At 46.0% G+C, this 21986-nt stretch overlaps 1 protein-coding gene across 1 annotated transcript in view; it reads left to right on the top strand.

The window, feature by feature from the left end:
* Nucleotides 1-21986, top strand: part of LOC126178215 (endothelial transcription factor GATA-2-like) — a 626632-nt gene that overhangs the window by 507958 nt on the left and 96688 nt on the right. Inside the window, exon 4 of the mRNA XM_049924514.1 lies at nucleotides 3563-3688. Within this exon, the coding sequence (XP_049780471.1) occupies nucleotides 3563-3688 (126 nt within the window). The remainder of the gene's footprint in view (nucleotides 1-3562; nucleotides 3689-21986) is intronic.

Below are 21986 nucleotides of genomic sequence, written 5' to 3'. Positions count from 1 at the left end.
CCCTGCACACGGCTCGGCTGTGGAGCCCATAATTATAACGATGAGATTTTCATTCCTTTGAGTCCTTTTGCTTCACTGTACGAAGAGTAATTATTGACCTGATCAACAGTAAACATCCTGACGTTGCACTGCAACAGCGGTATTGTTTGAACGATTTATCAGCCTAGTAGTTAAGCGTTGGAAGATTTTTGTACTTCACTTCGTTTTCTTCGACATTATTTTTGTACATTAACGAGTATCTGTTAATGAATATATACTAGGAACAGTTGAGTATTTACCGGGTGTCTCTCCTAAGAGTGGTCAGGCGCATTTCCTCCGTCGTTTCCTTAGAAATTTGCAATTTAGTTTTTGTAATGTGTAGCTGGAGACAGCCCAAACAAAACAGCTCATCATGTCTTTTATACGACGTACAGTGTCGACGAAAAGCGTGGGTTTGTTTCCCGTCGCAAACAAAATTATTTTAAAGTGAAATGTTACGTGCCCATTCGACAGAGCGGTCCCAGATTAGTCTAATGCGATATTCGTTTTATCGGTATCTGTTAACAGGTAGAGTAAAACACGAAGACCAAACATCAATCCAGCAGCAACTAAGTAGAGCTGCATGTTTGGCGGTAGCAGTCAGCACGGGCCAGTGTGGTATTGTCGTTGCTGGAGTACTGGTTTTCCTTCGTATTCTACTACTATCCCTGCTGATATCGCACAAGACTAATTTGGGACCGCTCTATCGAAAGAGCACGAAAAATTCTATTTTATGTGTAAAAGGGAACAAAACTACGCTTCGTACGACACCGGGCGCACATGAAAGACTTGATGATCAGTGTTGGTTTGAGCTGATTCTTAACTACACAATGCAAAAATGAAATTGCAGATACCCGCCGAAACACTAGATAAAATGCGTCTGACAACTCTGAGGAGAGACACCCTCTGTAAGGAAGTGTGGCATGCAGCAGGTTACTCAGTTGTCCCCATGGGTTAGCTCCAGAATTAACTTTAAATGCCGCGTATATGAATAGATGAACACATGTAAAAACTTCAGATTAATAACGATTTAAAAATGTATACAAATAATTTCGAGACGTGTGTAAAAGCTATATTTCACCCTTTTTACAAAACGTTTTACTGCAAACGATGCCGGACGTCACTCCCCTTTTCAGGACACAATTTTTTTTTAACTGCTTCAGTTTGTCAGTAGATAAAGGATTTATGGACATTAAGCACACATTATAAGGCTCACTGCTTCGAACACAATTAGATATTACCAAAGTCAGTATCTTCATCAGTTCAGTTTAGAGGATGACTTTCCTAAATGAGGAGAATCTGCTAGGAACGATCCCTGAAGGGTAAGTAGCACGAAAGGCTGTAGGAACATGTGTCTGGGAAAGTATTCCAAGGAAAGTACACCCACCCGAAGTGTAGACAAAAGATCTGCGAGCGGGTTCCCGTTAGCAGTACCATTGGGATGCCCACCAGCTTGGGGTAAGCCAAACGACCGCATGGAACATAGTCCACAACAGTTGCCCTATCACTCACAACGCGTGCAAGCCGTGTCACCTGTGGACTTAACCCGTGGGGACGATTTTGTCGCTGGTTTGTAGCACAGCCCCTCACGGTGCTGGCTTGGGGTTTATGTCATCCTTCCATTTCACAGATGGGACTACCTTTACGAGGGGCGGTATCGTCAATCTTCGTAACCCTCAAGTGAGAGGTTCGGAGAATCTTCGCGTTATGGTGGGAGGGAACCGTGAACACCGGCTCAGCCTTAGTGTGTGGACAGGTGTTGGTGGCGAACCCTCGTGGGACCAGCCGCCATTACAGAGCGCTTCGCAAGCGAGGCATATCTGCACTTCCAGCGGGTGACCTTGCCTCCCCCGCTGGAAGACGCGCTTTTCGTGGTACGAAGAGTAATGTGGCCACTACATGATGGTGCTGAAGTTCACTGCCCTCTTGAGTGTTGATATAAAACACTACTACAGACAGAATATTCCCACTTGGCAGGTGTGTTCTCGTGTGTGCTTTCAATCATCGAAACCTCCACTGTAGAAGATCTTTTCTCTCCACCCTTCTTGGAACGCGTTTCCGGCTATTTGTCCATGTAGCGTTTCTTGTTCATATCGTCTCAGAGATAGCTTCCTGCGCTTCTTCCCCACTTCGCGAAATCACTTTGCATATTTGAGATTAGTAAGATAAAAGACTTACGACGTTTACAAGAGAACCACAGCGGTCTTTGCTTCAGTATGTCAGCAGACGAACGAGTTACGAACAGTAGTGGCTGGGTGAAAACCATTTATTTGTTTAGTTTAATGTATGGATTCCTTACGGATAAGATTACGGTATCTGTGGTGGTAACTGTATTATACACCGTGGTTCAAAATTATGTTACTGTTCAAATGGTGGATATGTTTTTGCTCATGAAATGCGTATTTAAATGAAAGTTGCCTTTACACAGTGGTCTCAACTCGTAGACCACCATGTAGTAACACACAAAAATTATGCTACGCTAAACTTGAATATAGAACATGTCTGGTGCACGTAAATATATTTAAAGGGCTATCAAATGATAACGAGACAGATGGAAAAAAACAAAAATAATGTACGTAAACTGTTTATGATTTCAAAAGTAAGTGCCATACCTGTTAAGACAGAGCGAAGTGGCACAGTGGTTAGCACACTGGACTCGCATTCGGGAGGACGACGGTTCAATCCCGCGTCCGGCCATCCTGATTTGGGTGATTTCCGTGATTTCCCTAAATCGCTCCAGGCAAATGCCGGGATGGTTCCTTTGAAAGGGCACGGCCGACTTCCTTCCCCATCCTTCCCTAATCAGATGAGACCGATGACCTCGATGTTTGGTCTCTTCCTCCAAACAACCCAATCCAACCATAACGGTTAAGACATTTGTCCCATTGTGAGCCAAGACAGGTAAACGGTCTCACGGAAAAACTTTAGCGGCTGCCTGCGGAACCATGTTTGTATCCAGGCGCGTAAATCTTCGTTCCAAGCAAATCGACGGCAACGAATATTCTTCACGGTTCCAGACATGTGAAAATAGCGTGGGGAGAGATCGGGGCTCTATAGAGGGTGTGTAAGGGGTTCCCGGCGGAACTTATGCTACGAAGTCGAAACAGTGTCGGCAAGATGTGGGCTCGAGAATCAGTCTCGTTTTCATTCGACTGCTCCCAGTACGTGTTCGTCCCATTCGAGTTGTAACATAATTTTGAATCGCCCTGCAGTTTCTGAGGCTAGCAATGGATTTCTCTGTTTGTGACTGAATCTTAACACAGAAATTAATAGCACGATGTAATTTTGAGATCTGCTCTCCTGGACTGAATCTTCTCTTCTACTTGCTCTTCTCTCACCTGTCACCGCTTGCCCTCCCGCTTGCGGCCCCTCTCGCCACTAACCAACCAGCCCTGCTCGCAGCTGGTGCAGCCGCTGTGCCCTCGCTTTATCGCAGCGCGGCTAGACGGCGTCTGGCGCGCGCGCGCTAGCCGCAGACAGCCAGCCTGCTTTTCTGTCCGTGACGGGTATGATATCGTGCCCTTTGTGCCAACTGTCTTTGCAGTCGGCGGCGAGGCGGGCGGGCACGAGCTGCGCCAACTGCAAGACGACCACGACGACGCTGTGGCGCCGCAACCAGAACGGCGAGCCCGTCTGCAACGCCTGCGGCCTCTACTACAAGCTGCACAACGTGAGTAGCGCGCCGAGCCACGCACCTACCTACCACTCTGTCCACGGCAGCGACTAACCACACCCGACTCTGTGTACCTAACAACTGTCCGAAATGGCTGCGCTGTAGGGCGATGTATTTAAAATTCGAGTTTAAGACGAGACAGAATTTCCTGTGCAGATATTACCAACTAGGGGTCCGCACCGGCTTCTCACTGGTAGCACCAGGTACCTAGGGCTGTAAGGCTTGTCTATGACAGGTAGTGAGGAGCGAGATAATGCATGACGTTCTCGGTCAGAGTTACGTCGCGCTTCTCTTTCGGAAAAAGTTTCCAAACAGCCAGTTAAAGCCTGATGTAGTCGAGCTGCAGCAAGTCTTGCCTCACGATTTTCATTGGGTTTTTGAGACCGCGTACTTCTCAGTGCTATAGCCGTTCTCGTGCACTAAGAAAGACTCAACCTTTTCCTACGAATTTTTTTCATAAACAAAACGAAATTAAAATGTAATAAGTAGGCACGTAAGTAACAAACGAATAGCGTTAAATTCGTTTCTCCTGGTCAAGAAGTTAATATAAATGAAGTCTATCGAAAGAAGTAAACCAATTTCGTCAAATATTTTATACACAAAGCGAAATCAATAAATCCATAAATCCTAGCCAAATAAATTCAATCTTAGTTTGTATTCGTATAGATAAGATTTCGACGTTTAATTCTGTCATTGACCTAAACTTCGGCAACGGCCTTGCCGCAGTGGATACACCTGCTCCCGTGAGCTCACCGAAGTCAAGCGCTTTTGGGCGTGGCCGGCACTTGGATGGGTGACCATTCAGCCGCCATGCGCTGTTCTCATTTTTCGGGATGCACTCAGCCCCGTGATGCCAATTGAGGAGCTACTCGACCGAATAGTAGCGGCTTCGGCCAAGAATACCATCATAACGACCGGGAGAGCGGTGTGCTGACCCCACGCCCCTCCTATCCGCATCCTCCATGAGGATGACACGGCGGTCGGATGGTCCCGATAGGACACTCGTGGCCTGAAGACGGAGTGCTTTTTACCTAAACTTCCAAAAATACTTTTGTCAGTGAGGTTAAAAAACTATCAGTGACATCTGTTGGTACTTTGGTGTACTACACCGTGACGATCATGCCACTGAGGTAAACATCCGAACTACTAAAAACTTTAAATTGTCTTTTTCCTCCGTGATCCGATTCTGATTAAATAATGCCTACATGTTGCTCCAAGCTACTCTCAAGTTACCAGTACCTATGAGAACCCCATGAAAATTCCTCTAGTCAGGAGTTTTGGAGATTAGCGTTTTCATACAGGCAGATGGACAAAGTTTTTAAAAGTAGTCTTATTATGACCTTACACTCCCGACATCACCCACAGTCAGTGCTTGGCAAATATTTTCATTGTACATGCACAGCAGTTTTACAGCTCCTATTATTAGTATAGACACTCACTCTGTTCAAGTTTACCTTATGAGTGACAATAACCACTCCGACTTCAGGCCACAAGTGGCCCATCGGGATCATCCGACGGCCATGTCATCCTCAATGAGGCTGCGGAAAGGAGGGACGTGTGGCCAGCACATCGCTCTCCCAGTCGTTATGATGGTTTTCTTTGACCGGACCCGGTCGAGTAGCTCCTCAATTGGCATCACGAGGTTGAGTGCATCCCGAAAAATGGCAACAGAGCATGGTGGCCCGGACGGTCAACCATCCAAGTGCCGGGCACGCCTGACAGCGCTTAACGTCGGTGATCTGACGGGAACCGGTGTTTCCACTGCGGCAAGGCCGTTGCCCTTGTGAGTGACAGATACAAGAGAAATAGAGCGGCGATGCTTCCTCGGGAGGCACGAAGTGCATTCAGTCAATCTCACGAGACCTGTAGACACAGCAACAAGCTGCGGTTGCCGATCTTTCACCCTCACCGCTATAACGTTTCCCTCTTGCACTTTACCTTATGTTCAGTTCGTAAGGCGCTAAATGAAAAGTATAGGTGTGTTATTGGTTGTCTGAAACCACACCACTCGTAAAACTCTACCAGGTCGCAGGTACGGCGCCGCCAGATATTCGTCGTAAGGTAGCTGCCAATGAGAAAAGAACAAATCAGGCTTACCAGGAAATCTATCCATTGTGTGGGCATGTTACAGCAGTTCCAACTTTCATATCCAGTAGAAGCATCATAAGGCTGAATCGACCCCATATCGGACCATCCGCGAGGAAACGTTCCTGGCAGTGGTGGGGACTGAACCCGGGTCGTCCTCATGCAGTAGGAGTTCGGTTCCAGGTTTGTGCTTTGTGAGCCAAGGATAGCGAACAGGCTTACAAATTCGGCGCTGCAGGCCAACATCGTCAAGCGTGTCCGCGTCTCGTCTGCGCCCGCGATAGTCCTCGAGGGTTCCGTAATTACGGGGGAGAGCTGGGGCTGTAGCTGCCCCCTTTGTGCGAGGAGCGCGCCTCTCACGCTGGCACGATAAACATCGCGGCACGGAGCACTGCCACAATGCGACCCCGCTGCAGAGACACACGGCCGCCGCCATTCTCCGGCGACAAATTGGCGACATTCTTTATTATTTCTCGCTGAAGGGTTGGACGTGCCCGCCGAGACGTGAGCCCGCCTCTATGGGAGTCGCTGCCCGGAATTAATGGCCCGCCGACAATGGCCGTATTGGGCCTAACGCGTGTCGACGTTTTGAATGTGTATAAAAAGCGGGAAACAGCCGGCGGACGGACAGCCCGCTCACTCCACCCTTATCATCTCGATCGGAACGGGCGCGGACTACCGTGCTGTGCCAGACAGACATGGGACCCACCGGCCGACGCTGCAAGTAGGCCGTTGTCTAGCGCCGAGATAAGGCCGCTTTCAGCGAACTGTGAGCACTCCAGGGGGGCGCGTCGTAGACCGGGGGTAGGTGTTCCGTGCCAGGTTGGGCTTTCACGTCATAACTCTCCTGCTACTAACGTTCAGAGAATTGATTACGTGATTCGTGTACCGTAATGGACCCTCCTGGAGAACTGTGCTTGTTAAAGCACCGCTAGCGGGACGTTGAGTTGCACCGGCTTCGCGGCGAATCCGCCCAGCGAAATAACGATGAGGATCGGTGTGCCGGGCCGCCCGGATGTGGTTTTTAGGCGGTTCCCCACTGGGTGAATACCGGGCTGGTACCCGAAGTCACGCGTCAGTTACCGAGTCGAAAACATTTAGAAAACTTTCTCTCACTTTTACATGTATAACACTAGGTGTAGGCAGTACGAGAACACACATTCCATCCCGGGAGTACCGGTAATCAGAGTGGCGAGAGGAAGGACATCCGACCACCCCTTCAGTTAGCCATGCTGACACTACAAAGGAACGAGAAAATGATGGTGGTCTGACGTGCCACAATGAGCAAACTATGAATGTAGGAAGTTTCATGTGTAATTTAATTGTTACGAAGGAAGAGTCATGGGAAGTATGATTAAAGAAGGCAAGAGGCACTGAAAATGTTGGTCTCGGAGGAACTAGAGATACTCAGTTGAGAGCACACGGCGAGGAGCGACGAGGTGTTGTGAAGAAAGGGGACTAACAGAAATCTCTTAGACACCTTAAGAAAAAGAAAGAAGAATTGGCTAGGCCACATATTGAGCCACCAGTGCTTACTCGAGATAGGAATTAAAAGAATGGGAAAAAGAGGGAGAAGAAACTCAAGAAGATGCCATCCAAATGGTTCAAATGGCTCTGAGCACTATGCGACTTAACTTCTGAGGTCATCAGTCGCCTAGAACTTAGAACTAATGAAACCTAACTAACCTAAGGACATCACACACATCCATGCCCGAGGCAGGATTCGAACTTGCGACCGTAGCGGTCGCTCGGCTCCAGACTGAAGCGCCTAGAACCGCACGGCCACTCCGGCCGGTTTGCCATCCAAACAGACAGTTTCAAGGAGGAAAGCGATGACGACTTGGAGCTAAAGATGGAAGCACAAGACAGGTAGGAGGGGGTGGGGATGGGGAGGGGTGTAGGAAAGAAGAGGAGTACCATGCTTGGACCTGCCCCAAGGCAGAGCAACTGCTGATGAGGATGAATGCTAAGACATGTTTCAGGACATCAGGGGAGGTCAGCGGATAGCCTCCACGGCACTAGAGAGAGCCACAGAGGGCAATAACTTGGGATGGAGGGTGGAGGGAAAAAACAGTTTGATAGTGAAGTTAGAGCAGTGTATGAGACACAGTTTTCTAAATAAGCATCCGTCGGAAATGAATGTGGACCTAGGCCATAAAACGACAGCCAAACAGCCACGAGATGGAGTAGTTTGTCCGGTAATCGTTTAACAGTGCAGTTTTGTCCGACTAAGTTGCTAATGTGTAATGCGGTGTTTGTTGCGCTCCATAGCACTTGTTGGCGTGCGCTCTCTGTACATTATCAAAGAGTTAGACATGTGGCCTTCAGATTTAAATATTAAAATCTCGTTCTACTGCATGTCGACCATCGTACTGCAGTTCTGTAGTGCTGTAATTTTAAAGTAATTGCTTTACTAACCAGGCTTCGCGCAATAATCATCACAGAACGCTGGCGTCTAGCGATGACTGTAAAGCTGAAACATTTAACACCAACTAAGGTAATTAGTAACGGCGTGCTTTACCGTAATAGGTATTAGCTGCGATAAATTAGTTTAAATGCATTGTACTCTGCCGAGAGCCCATCACTGGTTGGATATCGTTTTACGGCCATAGCTCCACCCGGTGCATTTCGAACCTGCTGATACCTGCAAAATGTTGCTCGGGAGTGCAACGTCCAATGGAGATCCGGACCGTTACTGGCGCAGTAGTTGTGCACATTCGACAAGCAGAGAGCGGGAATAGGCCATGGCGTTTCTGAATTCGCCAGTCCGAATTTGACCCGAAATTATTTAAAGAAAACCCTGAGGAGGAAGAAAGATTGGGTTTGACGTTCTGTCGACGACGACGACGACCTCATTAGAGGCGGAGCACAAGTTTGGCTGTAGGAACAATGGGAAGGGAAATCGTCCGTGCCAATCCCAGCGTTTGCCTTAGCGATGCAGCAAAACCTTAAAGTAGATTTGATCTATCCTCCTCCCGAATAGGTGTCCAGTATTCTGCCAAAACGTCACATATCTCGGTACTGCTGAGAATCTCAATGAAAACGGCAAGACGGGGACCTAAATGCCGATCTTACTCTGCAGAAATCCATGTCCTGAGCCTTCCTCGTATACGTAAGTGGATGCGGTCCTTGCAACGGTGCTTTTCACTGGTATGATATTTATTCTCCTACAAACGGAACCAGACGAAGGGGAAAACAATGAGATACAGGCACTTCTGTAGAAAAGTTCTCTGCAGCACATTTCCAGAAATTCATTCGGTCTTTCTCGTGTATAACCAAATAAAGTAAACACATTAGGCCCAGGCATGGTTGACTACGATAGTGTTATTCCAACAGTAAAATAGATCTTATCATTCCGCTTGACCAATACTTTCAGTTGGTTTTTGTAGACCCTAAGGCAAATTTCTGAACTAAACTACTGCTAATAGTAATGTTGCCAAGTGATAATATCGAGAAAGATAGAGCGGGGTGGGGGGAGGCGTGGGGTAATCGCAGATACAGAAATGCACGATATTCCAAAGTCATGCAGGCCAAAGTTTAAAAATACACATTCGAAGATACGGTCGCCATCTCTTGTCCTGGAAGCTAACTCGCTCAAACTACTTCAGTCAACATTGTGCATCAAGACACTAAACTGTCCACAACTGATTTACGCATAGTTATTAATAGAGTGTAATCAGTATTATACCTTGGTTCTTATAGCAGCTGGCGATCCCAAAGTTGATAGAACACTAGCTGTAACAGCAACGATAGTTGCACGAACAGCAATAGAAGTACTGTGAAGTTACCTTGGTATGTTATCTACGGAAATTAGAGGCGCAACGTAGTTCGTGTTACTAGTGATAATTCCGGTGCATGTGACGGTTTTATTAAAAGTACTACTTGTGCCTGCGGACAATTTTCAAGCCAGTAATAGCCTGAGGCTTTCAGAGGAGAAATATTGTACTCAAAAAGCCTGTGCTTGTGGCTATTAGGAGACAATGACGGCAGTGTTTGCCATCAGCAGTACTCTCTCTCTCTCTCTCTCTCTCTCTCTCTCCCTCTCCCTCTCCCTCTCCCCCTCCCCTCCCCTCCCCTCCCCTCGCCCCTCCCTCTGGCGCCAGGAAGCGCGCTCCGTTTGCCTCCGCTAGCCGGACATGATGCCATCCCCTACGCCATCAACGACCCTCTTTGTCCTTACTGACCAGCCAAGCTGTGGCTCGTTTCCGCGAGACCAAACTACCAGACATTACTACACGAGAACGTCCGGAGCTGTGTTACATCCAAGTCACTCTCTCGTCCTGAGCTAAGCTACTTACATTTCGTTCAGTTATTGTTAACTGGCACATTTGTGTTTTTAATACCCCAGCATGAAATCTAAATGTCGTTACTTAAAGTCTGTATCTAAGACAGATACTTTTGATTTTCTCGGACCATAGATTTCGTTTTCAAGGTTCATGAAGAACACTCACGTCCCGACCACGTGTATTCGATTAACAGTGCGGTCTTATCCGGTACATTTTGTATCACATACAAATTCGCTTGAGTGTATCGAGACGTCAGAACGAAAACGGCTGTTATCCACTATGTATCAGATAAGATGTTTTTCTTTGTAACTTACAAAATAATAGCTGAAGAGAATATTTATTTAATAGGTCGTTACTTTAGTTACTTTCCAGAGAGTTACAGTAACAAGTTATAATTGTTTGCGTAGAACATGATTTTTTTCTGAGATGTAACAATGATGTATTTAAACCAACTGTATACAAATCAATTTAAATTAAATTTCTATCAATTTCAAGTAGCGAGCCTTAGGGATGAATGCAACATGCTGTACATAACTGGCTGTGTTCAGATGGTTGTTCTGGTAGCGGTATGTTCGTGTAAGCGAGGTGTTCAAACGAGTGACTAGTGTGCTGAAGGCACAACTCAGCAAACCCTCGACTTGTGGATGAAAGGTAAAGGTGGTTGTGTCACGAAGCCACGTGCTTCCTCGATGCGCTGTTTGAAGTGTTCGGTTATATTTCGCCGTCCATCTGAATACAGCCACTAGATGTACATCATGTTGCATCCGCCCCAAAACCTTTGATAGTTTCTAGTTCCATAACCGAAATTGATAGAAACTTCATTCGAACTGATTTAGAAACAGTTACAAGATGAAAAACTGTTTTACTTAAAAAAATTATAGGTTGTTCTGTAACTTTCTGGAGAATAAACTAAATTGACTGTGTTCATAACGCTGGAGAAAAAGTAACTTTTCTTACATTTACGTATGTAAATAAATAGTGTCTTCACTTATTATTTTGTAAATTATAGAGGAAAACACCTTCATCTGGTGCACCCAGTATGTATCTCTAACTGTTCGGTTACACCTTCATGATGTTCACACCAGTAGATTCAGATTAGTAAATAATAACAATAATAATGGTAATGCACGTTGAGGTCACTGTCTTGAGTAACGCAGTTTGTTGTGATTTATTGCCCCCGTCCCGCGTCTGCTTTCTTTCTCTCTCTCGACACAACTCTGTACCGCTGTTTGATAAGAGTATTCTTACTGGGGCATTCATGAGTTTTCGTGAACAGTAATAGGTTACGTAATATTTGTTGGTTTCGTTACTCTCACTGAGGGTCACATTCCGGTAATGGACTACATCACTGTTTGCATTTTGATTTCCTTTCAGGATTTTATCCTTCTTAGGTACGTTTTGTGTAATCGTCATATTGATTAAACCTTAAATACGTCGATTACTTTTCTAGCAACTGAGGAATAACAGATGAGCGATGTCAAAAACGTATCCTGAAATTAGTTCTTCTCCATTGTGTGGTGTTGAAAACTAGTGTCTCTTATAAATCTGTCATATAAATTTCTTTCGCCTTCTCTGTTGCATCAAATATCCTCCATTGGAGCCAGAGGTCACTCATCGCAACTGTAACGTAGAATATGAAACACTCTAAACACGTATCTTGTTTAATATATTTCGTAATTATACATGAAGGCAATATTTCATCACTAAATTAATAATTTAAAAATATAGTGACATAAATGTGAATAAAGAAGCTCGAAGGGAAATTAAATGATAAAAAGAAAGTTATAGTACCACCAGTAAGCAGGATGGAAGGCGTCATTAGTTAAAAATGTTAGTGGAAACCCACATTTTTTACCCAGTTACAATAATATCGCTGTATAAAAGGCAGTGGGTAATTATGATCAGTGAATGTTGAGTCATTCAGGTTCAGACTCAGTTGCTTTCTTGATCCAGGCGGCAGCGATATTTACAAATATTTCAAAAAATTGTTCAAATGTGTGTGGAATCTTATTGGACTTAACTGCTAAGGTCATTAGTCCCTAAGCTGACACACTAATTAACCTAAATTATCCTAAGGACAGACACACACACCCATGCCCGAGGGAGGACTCGAACCTCCGCACAGTCCATGACTACAGCGCCCTAGACCGCTCGGCTAATCCCACGCGGCACCAGTATTGTTAAGAGAATCACTAAGTGACGAATCATTTCCCTACTTTAAATGAGTTTGTTAATGGAGTGGCATTTGGATACATTAAGAGAGTAAACAAGTCACGAGGCCCTTGACTACCTTAATGAAATGTTAAGCTACGAGGCACTTCTGTCTTAACCATTGCAGCACTAAGAGGGAGAGGAGGGAGACTCCTCGTGTTCACCTTTTGAAAATATTGTAATCTAGCCAAACATTTCGTATTTTAAAATTTTGAAAAAAACATTTACTGTTTTAATGAAGTCTTCTTCCAGATTTCGGAATTAATTAAAAATTTTCAGTCAAACTTAACCCAAAAATTTAAGTCTTGGTAGCAGATATGATTCAGTTCGTGTTCAAGATTCTCAGGTTCAGGACCATATTTACACATCAACTTCTTTTTATAAAGTGTGTTGTGAAAAAAAGTCAAGTACAGTTAACGGAATTGGTATTTTTAAAAATTTTCTGTAGTGATTATAAAGTTGTTCCTCCCCTCCCTCCCCCCCAAACTTGGTAGTACACATTACTGAAAATGCTTTGGTATAGCTAAAACTTTGCTAAGAGATATTTTGTGGTCGTGGACTCTAGATATACATAAGTACCTCTTTAAAAAGTATGTTGCTAATATAAGTCAATAGCAGTTAACGAATTTATTTTTTAGAGATTTTTTAGCGTGGTTCTGAAGTATATCCCTCTCGGTAATACACGTTACTGAAAATGCGTTGGTATTTCTAGGATTAAGTGTTGGCTAAGTGACGAGGCATTTGGCTCCTATAGCAGAAATAGTAAATGACAAGTCGCTTTGCTGCGTTATCAGAGTTACTAAGTGACGAGGCATTTGGCTATTTCAACAAAAGCCCCATGTACGCCGTGGCAAGGCCCTCTCGGGAACCTAATAGCGTGGCTGACGGTGTGCGGAGTGCGGCCTACGCGGCAGGGGCGGGCGCGCTGGCCACCCCCCACCGGGCGGAAGCCGTGTGCGACATTGTGTCGCTTACAAAGCCCCATACAAGTGTCCAAACACTCGATATCCCGGCCCCGCGGAAGCGATTGCCTCGGTTGACTCCATTGTGTGTCCCCTTCTCTTCTGCTCTCGCCAGCGCTTCCGACAGTGCCGCCTCGATTCGCGCTGAGTGGGTCCTCTCCGCCAAAGCTCTGCGCGCCTCTGCCGGCCAGGAATGCGACAGCTGTTGGGGCGACGAGGACCTTCAGTCCTTTGCGCCATCAGTCACTCCGCGCTACTCTGCCGACAATAAATGTTAGCGTTCACGGGCGATACGGATCCTTTTCGACCGACGAGCTTACAACTTTTGAGTGTTTGCAGTCTGGGACTACAACAAACACAATTGCGATTGTTGGCGTAACATTCGCTACACCAGTATTACCAGAAAAGTAACGCGGCAATGGATTAGAACAACTAAATAAAAACTTTTATCATTTAAGAATACTTCAAGGCGGAAATTACTCAGCTACTCGACACATTTCAACAGCTCGGTTCTGAATCTTTCCGTATTTGAATATTGCAGGAAAATTTTTCTGCGTGTTAGGCACCAAATGTTCTCAGTGGCCTCGTCGCGTAAATTCTCAATAAAAAATCCGATCTTTCTACATTATCCATCTTTGTCTTCGGAAGAAATTGACTGTCAAAGAAGTAGCAGAATCACAGATTTGCGACCAAAGATAACATTGACGGTGACTACAAATAACATCCACCCTGTCTGTATTTCAATCGTGATGTATAAAAAGAGACATATACTTTTGCAGCCTTGGTTTGTGCTTAGCCGGTATCCCCATGGAGTAGCTGACGCTTTCTGATTTGCAGATTATACAACGTGAGGGAAAGAAGGTCGACGAGGAAAATATTTAATCGATGGCGCCAGTGTAAACGCTGGCCGCAGTGGGCACTACTAAGTTACTTGTATCTATGTGATGCCGTTGCGTCTTCAACAGTCATTTATTCACCTGACGATTATAATGGTGGACGTTGGTGAAAACTGATATTTTTATGGGGCGTTAACGCGACAAGCCCACTGAGAAAATTTAAAACAACACTTGCGTTGTGAATTGTTTCGTGGTTACATCCCTTCTCTGTATTTGTTTAAAAACGTAACCGTTGGCAAAAGAGTTAAAAGCCCCTTCATAATCCCCTGTCTGCACCCACATACCTTATGCTGACACACCGCAAATAACTGTAGGACGTTACCTGCAAATTTGCAAATGCTTTTGTACTGCTGCTCGACATCTGAAAGGAATCGAACACGAAGAAGTGAACACGCTTGTATGAACTTAATTTTACAGACGAAGAGGTACAGAAGTGTTAATTTTTGGGCTAAGACTGAAAATATTACGTGATCATAAATTTCCACAAAAAGACCGTTTTTTATAAACCGCATATTCTGAAGTCTTAATTGTACCCCTGACATTTACATATGTTGGTATTTGGGGTGAAAAATCTTGTATTAAATTAACGGTGGCAGCCTCTCTAGCTGGAGCCACTTCGTCAGTTTTCTAGCCGAATTTCTTAACTATAGATATTTAGCGTATCTGACAGCGTAAATTCCTTGCAGAGAGTAGTGTTGCGTTTCTGAAGTGATGGCGATCATGATGAGAGATGGAAGTAAACACCACTTGGTGACGGTACATAATCCGCTGCTCTCGAATAGCATCAACAATGCTTCACATCTTGAAACACCTATTCTCTATACGGATTACCGTCAAGAATGTTCAGTGTTCTCAGTCCATGAGACAGTTCAGAAGGTGTGAAATTTAATTCAGCACATTAGCATTAGGGCCTGAGCAATGTGGTAAGGGACTTGTCACTGCTTTCCTTCCCCAAACGAGCCAATACTGGCGATGAAAAACTTTCCCAATCACAGTTCGAACCGTGCACCTAAGAGTCGAGCGTCTTCACATAGGCTTCCACTTGCGACGTCGGTGTTTTGGGGAGCGCAGAAGTAGATCCTGAAGTGAGACGATGTGAATGAATTCAGAGCACTATCCTTAAAACTGCGTGTGCGCCGTATGGATATTTTATGGACCAAGTAGTGAACACGGCAGTTCAAACTAAAAGCGTGTGAGGTACTAAAAATGTTAATTTTATTTGTTTATATATGCTTGACTACGATCTCGAGGTTCCGTCTTACATTCATCAGACATACCTAGGGAGCCCGTTTCCACGTAAAACTGCAGTGTGTATAGTACGTGAGGTGTTTTCATAATAATAATAATAATAATAATAATAATAATAATAGTAACACTAATAGTAATAATTACATAACAGCAAGAAAAATTCCTAAACAGCTTCAACAAAGGGGAATTTTATACCACAACACAAAAGAAACAGAGACAGAAAATAAGTAGCAGTACAGAAAATTCTAAGTTAACTGGTCCGAGGAAGTCTGAGAAATAATTGGGTATGTATTGACAGAAGGAATGAGAACAAGAAAAGGGGTAAACAAAGCTAAAATAGTGTGACACTGGACAGATGTTCTCATTGACCAAGGTCCAAGTATCTACGTCAGTCCTTCAAGGTTAAATTTCTGTTCTATTCCCAAATGATTTAATGTGACTACTGCCGTGCATCCTTTAACAGCTAGTCTCCTCTTCCATCTAAGGTTGGGCCCCATGTTCTTAATGTCAACCAGAAATCATCATCCAACACTCTCTTCCCTGAAATGAATACTAATAAAGACAGGGCGAAGTACTGTAGCTCTATTTTAACTTCTAACAGCTCAATTACGTTCCTCGTTTTTAGACGCAGCTAATGCCTGAAGAAACTGGCCGGGAGAGGCTTGATAGGAATGAGATTGATGTCCGAGGAGGACGCTAGCCAACCACGGCCAAAGTGCTTCCGGCAGCTCGAGAACTCGTTGCTGCGATGCGCGTCCTATTAGTAGGCAGGAGCGAGAGGTCCCGATGGCACATAAATCGCCGACCGGAGGTGGCGATGACAGGGAGCTGACGCATTACGTATTTACTCAGAATTAAGCGGCGGCCGACCACAGTTTTTACGTGTCCGCCGCCTAAACGCCGCCATCGGTAATTACGAGCATTCTTTTTGCCGGGTGGCCGTCTTTTGAAGCAGCCGGGCTGGTCCCGCGACCGGCGGCCATCAATCTCTGGCAGGCGAGCGGGCTCCGGGGCCCTTTACACTGAACGCTTGGTAGCGTCCTAAATGAGTTCAAATAGTTGTGGGCTAATTTAATAGCGCCGCGGAGGTTCCGGGAATTATGAATGAAAGGGCGTCGTTGTCGGCGTCTGCCGGGACGGCGCCGGCTCGTCGCGCTCCGTTAGCGGGGGCGTACAGTCGCGGCCGCCGCGGCGTGGGAGGGAAGCCGAACGCTGCCGAGTCAAACCGAGCCAGGACTCGGGCTCGTCCTTCTACACTCTGTTACCCGTTTCTCAGTACGCCGGGGAAAAAGTGAACCAGAATACCACGTAACGAAACAGGTAGCTGCGTCAGCCTGTAAGGGGTACAACTAACGGTAGTGCTATGACGCAGCTAGACGAAACCCTTACGCAACGCTGGTTCTATAGAACATAAGAAACTTCTGCGGCAAGAGTCACTATCGCGCTGTTTCGTTCAACAACGCAGCATCACACTGCTGTAATTGTAAATATACGGAGCAGGCAAGTGAAAACGAGACCAATGGGAAAATAAGTAAGTACAATGTTTCTTATTTAAAAGTAACCGCCACAACTGTTAATACACCTGTTCCACTGTCAGACAAGACGGTCAATGGGACAATTTTTTCTGTTGCTTACGTGAACCGTGATTGCACGCAGGCGTGCACACTACGTCCAAGGACTCGCTCTTTTCGACTGCGCTGCAAACGTTTCGTGGGAAGCACTTACACGTCCTGCATATAACCCCGATCCCTCCCCGTGCTATTTCCACAGTTCTGGAGTCCTGAAGAAAGACATTCGTGGTCGTCTACACACATAAAAAATATTTTGCATCATTTCAGTTCCAAGAGTTCCGGAACTTGTACAGGAAATTGGAATAGAGATAAAAATAAACATCATTACCGCCTTTTTTATTGCTCACGGAAACCACACATTGCATGTTGTACCACCATAGAGCGAGACCTACAGAGGTGGTGATCCAGATTGCTGTACACACCGGTATCTCTAATACCCAGTTTCACGTCCTCTTGCATTGATGCATGCCTGTATACGTCGTGGCACACTATTCACAAGTTCATCAAGGCACTGTTGGTTCAGATTGTCCCTCTCCTCAACGGCGTAGATCCCTCTGAGTGGTTGGTGGGTCACGTCGTCCATAAACAGCTCTTTTCAATCTATGCAAGGCATGTTCGATAGGGTTTCTGGAGAACATACTGGCTACTCTAGTTGAGCGACGTCGCTATCCTGAAGGAAGTCATTCACAAGATGTGCAAGATGCGGACGCGAATTGTAGTCCATGAAGACGAATGTCTCGCCAATGTACTGCCGATATGATTGCACTATCGGTTGGAGGATGACATTTACGTATCGTACAGCCGTTACGGCGCCTTCCATGATCACCAGCGGCGTACGTCGGCGCCACATAATGCCACTCCAAAACAGCAGGGAACCTCCACCTTGCTGTACTCGCTGGACAGCGTGTCTAAGGCGTTCAGCCTGACCGGGTTGCCTCCAGACACTCTTCCGACGATTGTCTGGTTTAAGACATACGCGACACTCTTCGGTGAAGAGAACGTGATGTCGATCCTGAGCTGTCCCATCGGCATGTTTTTCGGCCCATCTGTACCGCGCTGCATGGACCTCGCCATGGGCATCGGGAGTGAAGTTGCTCATCATGCAGCCTATTGCGCACAGTTTGAGTCGTAACACGACGTCCTGTGGCTACGTGGGTATTTTCATTCAGTTAGTAATGAAAAATAAAAATTAAATGAAGCTTTATGGTTTCAGAGACCTTTTCAGGTGTCAAGCACCTACGTTGTATATATGCAGCCGGAAGTGGCGAATGAAAATTTGTGCCACGGCCAGGATTCGAACCTGCGTCTGTTGCTCGCTAGGCAGATGTGCTAACCGGTACGCCACCCCGGCACAGTGGCTTTGTACGACTGCACAGACTATACTAACACGCTTCCCTCCTCAGTCCAAATTACCATTGATTTCTGAGCCCACTTGGTATTTCCTCTAAACTCGAACAGCATTGCAGTTCCGATACAGTTGGAGAACCTCTGCAATGGTGTTCGAGTTGAGGAGGGGGGGCGGGGGGAATACCAAGTAAGCTGTGGCGTGAATACTAATTGGGGTTAAGGAGGAAGTCGTGCTAGGGTAGTCCATGAAGTTATGCAAAGCCACTGTGCCAGGAAGGTGTAGTGGTTAGAGCATGTGCCCAATGAGCAAGAGACACCGGTTCGAATCCAGCCCTTGGTTCAAATTTTCTATCGTCGTTTTAGTCTGCATAAGTATAAAACAAAAGAATAAACGTTATTTTTATTTAAAAATAGTTCGCTGTCTGTTAATAGGTACGGAATATAAATAAAAGTAAGAAATGTTGTTACTAGCAAACTTCACAATTATTAGATAACCGACCAAAGCGCTGAGGTACCGACGACCATGTTGTTAAATTACAAATGTTTCGTGTTTAACAGCAGTTGCAATGCTGGAATCTTAAAAATAGATTTTTTTCGAGTTTGTTTGAGAATTGCGGCCGACTGTATTGTTGTCAGAGCACTGTGCTTGAAACCCTATGGGTAAGGTCCTCTGTTAAGACGGACAACTGCTGAACCTTCGACACGAAGAGCTATAAATCTCATTTAGAAAGAAGGACATCGTCTTCACTGGCTGGCGTATTGAGGGCTTCATCGAGAACCAGTGCGATGGAAGAGCCGCTTCTGTGGCAGCCGTCGTGTCAGGTGCGGAGTGCGCCCTGTTCGGAGCGGACGAGGCGAGCCGCGGTGCGCCGTGGCGCCGGGCGCACTAATCGCTGCCACATGTGACGCCGGCACCCCCGCGCTCCCTCCCCCCCCCCCCGCCCCCCACACGCCTCGACTCGCCCCATCCACTTCGCGTGTTTTTACGCGACTGACGCTGACGCCGGCGTCGGGCGCCACCGAGTCGCTCTGCCGTGCGTGGTGCTTGGGTGGTCGCCGCCGCCGCCGCCGCTGCCGACAGCGCTCGCTCTGTCTGCTGCGAGTCGTCCCAGTAGGGGGAGCCGCACAGCCTACCAAAGGGGAGACTCTTCACCCTTCCCTTCCATTCCTTCCTTGGAACTGAGCATTTTAGTTCTTAAACTTTTACAATGTAGTTGTGAAAAAAGTATTCCGTATATTGGATACCAATTATATACGCTGAAACGGTAGTCATGGTGGTAGTATCGTGTATGCAAGATATAAAAAGGCCGTGCTTGTCGGAGCTGACATTTCTACTCAGGTGATTCGTGTGAAAATGTTGCGCACCATGAAAATTAACAGACTTTCAGTGCCGAATGGTAGCTGGAGCGAAAAGCATGGGACATACCACTATGGAAATGGTTTGGGAATTCAATATTCCTAGGCCCACAGTCTCAAGAGTGTGCCGAGAATACCACATTTCAGGCATTACCTGTCATTACGGACAACGTATTGGCTGATGTTCTTCAGTTAACGACCTATAGCAGCAGCGTTTGCGTAGACTTCCAGTGCTGACGGGCAAGCAACACTGCGTGATATAACTCCAGAAATCATTGTGGGACGTACGACGAACGTATCCGTTACGACAGACAGGTGAAATTAGGCGTTAATGGCTAAGGCCGCAGACGACCTTTGCTAGCTGTACGATATCGCCTGCAGCGCTTCTCCTGGTCTAGTGACCATATCGGCTGGACCCTAGACGACACGAAAACTGTGGCCTGGTTAGATGGATCCCGCTTCAGTTAGTAAGAGCTGGTAGTAGCTTTCAAGTGTGGCGCAGACCGCACGAAGCCATGGACCAATGTTGTCAAGAAGGCACTGTGCAATCTGGTGGTGGCTTAGTAATGTTGTGGGATGTGTTTACGTGGAATAGTCAGGATCCTCTGGATGCTCGGCTACTTGCAGACCATTTGCAGCCATTCATGGATTTAATGTTACCAAGCGGTAATGGAATTTTTATGAATGACAATGCGCCATGCTGTCGGGTCACGGTTGTTCGCGATTGGTCTGAAGAACATTATGGAGATTTCGAGAGGATAATTTGGCCATCCAGATCACCCGAAGTGAGTCCCATAGAACATTTGTGGGACCTAATCGAGAGGTCAGTTCGTGTACAAAATCCGGCACTGGCAACACTTCCGCAATGATGGACGAGTATATGAGGCACCGTGGCTCAATATTTCTGGAGGGGACTTCCACGACTTGTCGAGTGCACGCCAAGGCAAGCTGCTCCACTACGCTGGGCAAAAGAACGTCCGACACGGTATTACGAGGTAGCCTACGACTTTACTGTGCGAAGACAGTATTGTTTTGCATTGATTGTTTACGGTAAAATAATTCTAGCCGAATTTGGGTGCCTCGGTGACTGACGTATGTGTAGAAGGGTCGAAAACACGTGTCTAGCAAAAAAGGTGAAAGCGAACTTATAAAGAAAGTGCTTGTAGTCACGGTACATGCTTGTTGACAACGCTTTCAGGACTCCTAAATCATTCGTAATAAATGGTTTGGAATTAGTTTCAAAATAAAGGCAATAAATTAGTTGTTCTACGCAACAAGAGCTGACGTCCCCATCTCTAAATCAAAATGGAAGATGAAAGAAGTGAGTAAACTATTTAAAACGTATTAGATAGAAACACAATAAAACTGGTTTTAGTTGTACATTATGTGACCAAAAGTGTCCGGACACCTCTGCGTACGTTAGCTCACAAGACTGGCATTCGGGAGGATAAGGTTTCAAATCAGCATCCGGTGGTCTAATTTTGTTTTTCCGTGATTTCCTTAAATCGCTTCAGGCAAATGTCGGGGTGGTACGTTTGAAAAGGCACGCCCGATTTCCTTTCTCATCGTTTCGCAATCCGATATTCTGCCCAGTGCCTAATGACCGTGCAGTTGATGTGACACTAAGCTCCAATCTTCCGACTCTCCTTTCACCTCTTTGTAATGCGGAATCGACAACTAGGTACCACGAGAGGCTGACCCGACAGTATAGAAGATGGACAGCATTGTGTTGTTAGTAGAATGGACAGTATTATGTTGTTAGTAGAGCCACAGAATGGGTCGGCGAGGAGTGCTCACTGGTTTCAAACGTGGACTAGTCACTGATGTCATCTGAATAACACATTCATAAGGAACGTGTAAACGCTTCCAAAGCTGTCCAAGTTGACTGCAAAATTGAAAAAGGAAGGAACAAAGACAACTAAAACGGCCCCGCGGAGACTCAGGTAGTGACGGACAGAGCATTGCTGACTGCGTTTGTAAAAAGTCGCGTGAAACTAGTGACAGGAATCAGTCGTGAGCTCCAGATGTCTACCAGCAGTCGAGCTAGCACAATGACTGTGCATTGGGAGTTACTATGGTCGAGCAGCTTCCCGTTAACCACGCATGTGGTGGAAAGTGCAACGCCACTGGACAGTGGATGGCTCGAAACGACGGATCTGGTATGACAAATTAAACTGTGCCTTATGGCGCTCCTATCAAAGGTTCTGGGTTCGACGAATGCCTGGAGAACGCTACCTGCCATCATGTGTAATGTCAGAAATGAAATAAGCTGGACGTTGTGTTGCAGGTTGAGGTTGTTTCTTGCGGTCAGGGTGTAGTCTCCTTATTCCGCT

The sequence above is a fragment of the Schistocerca cancellata genome, chromosome 1 (genome assembly GCF_023864275.1).
Source record: "Schistocerca cancellata isolate TAMUIC-IGC-003103 chromosome 1, iqSchCanc2.1, whole genome shotgun sequence".
NCBI classification, from domain to species: Eukaryota; Metazoa; Arthropoda; class Insecta; order Orthoptera; family Acrididae; genus Schistocerca; species Schistocerca cancellata.
The sequence above is the reverse complement of the archived record's forward strand: the minus strand, read 5'-3'. Positions and strand labels throughout refer to the sequence as shown.